The sequence below is a fragment of the Protobothrops mucrosquamatus genome, unplaced genomic scaffold, assembly GCF_001527695.2.
Source record: "Protobothrops mucrosquamatus isolate PMUCROS unplaced genomic scaffold, P.Mucros_1.0 scaffold2885, whole genome shotgun sequence".
Taxonomy (NCBI): Eukaryota; Metazoa; Chordata; class Lepidosauria; order Squamata; family Viperidae; genus Protobothrops; species Protobothrops mucrosquamatus.
Window position 1 is genome coordinate 21,284 of NW_015388913.1, and position 1,263 is coordinate 22,546.

Here is a 1,263-nt window from a genome sequence, read left to right on the forward strand (position 1 = left end):
TTTCCTCGTTTTGTACACCACAGAGACTCCAATGGAAGTGGGCAGCCAAACAAATTTAAATAAAATAATAATTTACTAATGGATTACTGTGAAAAAAATAATAATCAGAAACTGATTACAAGCAGCATCAGGACCGAGTTGCCAGAATTATTCACTGGAAACCTTCCCAGAGGTTTGGGAAAACTATGGGGACCATCAACTTTAGAAGGTTTTGGAAAATGAGTAGATTTAAGATTTTAGGGGACTTTAGGATCCAAATAAAAGAGAGTTTGATATAATAATTATTGATATAATAGTTATTGAAAAGAAGAAAGTCTAGTTTGCTGATGCTGTGAACTGGGTAATGTAGGATTGAGGGAAAACATTTTAAAAGCATTGGGACATGCAGAGTAAAATTGAATGTTTATGGGGGGAAAAAAATCTGTTGTTACACCGATCGTGACCAAAGCCCTCAGAGCAATATCTGAGGGAAATATGAAATTATCAGACCTAGACAGCCTAATTTTACAAAAAAACCAGCCTGTCTGGAACTGCCTATATTCTTTGATATTAACTTAATAATTTTGCGGTCCTGGTTTAGGACTTGAATTTTTAAGTCTCCACAATCTGTGAATCTTATAGTAGATAATCCACACCTAATAATTTACCTTTCTCCTCCTCATTTTCTCTGTTCAGTTCTGTGAAGATCGGCTCTTCCTGCAATGACAGAAAAGAACCATCTAAGGATTTGTGAACCCAGCAAGAAAGCACAGACATCCTATCATAAAGTTAGAGTTGGCTTCGTTGCAATCAGGAAGAAATTTAAGCAAAGTTTGGTATACAAAATGCGCTTGGGAATAAATCTAGGGGTCGTGGGACAGTCTAGGATCTGACTTATAGCAGGGGGACACACACAAAAAAATCAATTGTAGAAAGCAGCAGCTGGTGGACATATTAAGCTATTAATCTTATTTGATGATCCACTTCCTAATCCTCTTTCTCTCATCCACATAATACAGGTTGTCCTCAACTTATAACCATTTGTTTAATGTCTGCTCAAAGTTACAACAGCATGGAAAAAAAAGTGACTTAGGACCGTTTTTCACACCTATGACCGTTGCAGCATCCCCAGGGTCACGCGATCCAAATTCAGAATGCTTGGCAACTGGCATGTACTTGTGACAGTTGCAGTGTCCCTCGGGGTCACGCGATCCCCTTTTGTGACCTTCTGACAAGCAAAGTCAACGGGCAAGCCAGGTTCACTTAACCACCGTTACTAATTGT

General features: G+C 38.6%; 1 protein-coding gene across 1 annotated transcript in view; it reads right to left on the reverse strand.

The window, feature by feature from the left end:
• Positions 1-1,263, reverse strand: part of KIN (Kin17 DNA and RNA binding protein) — a 17,449-nt gene that overhangs the window by 10,206 nt on the left and 5,980 nt on the right. The window contains exon 5 of the mRNA XM_015825932.1: positions 648-696. Coding sequence (XP_015681418.1) covers positions 648-696 — 49 coding nt within the window. The remainder of the gene's footprint in view (positions 1-647; positions 697-1,263) is intronic.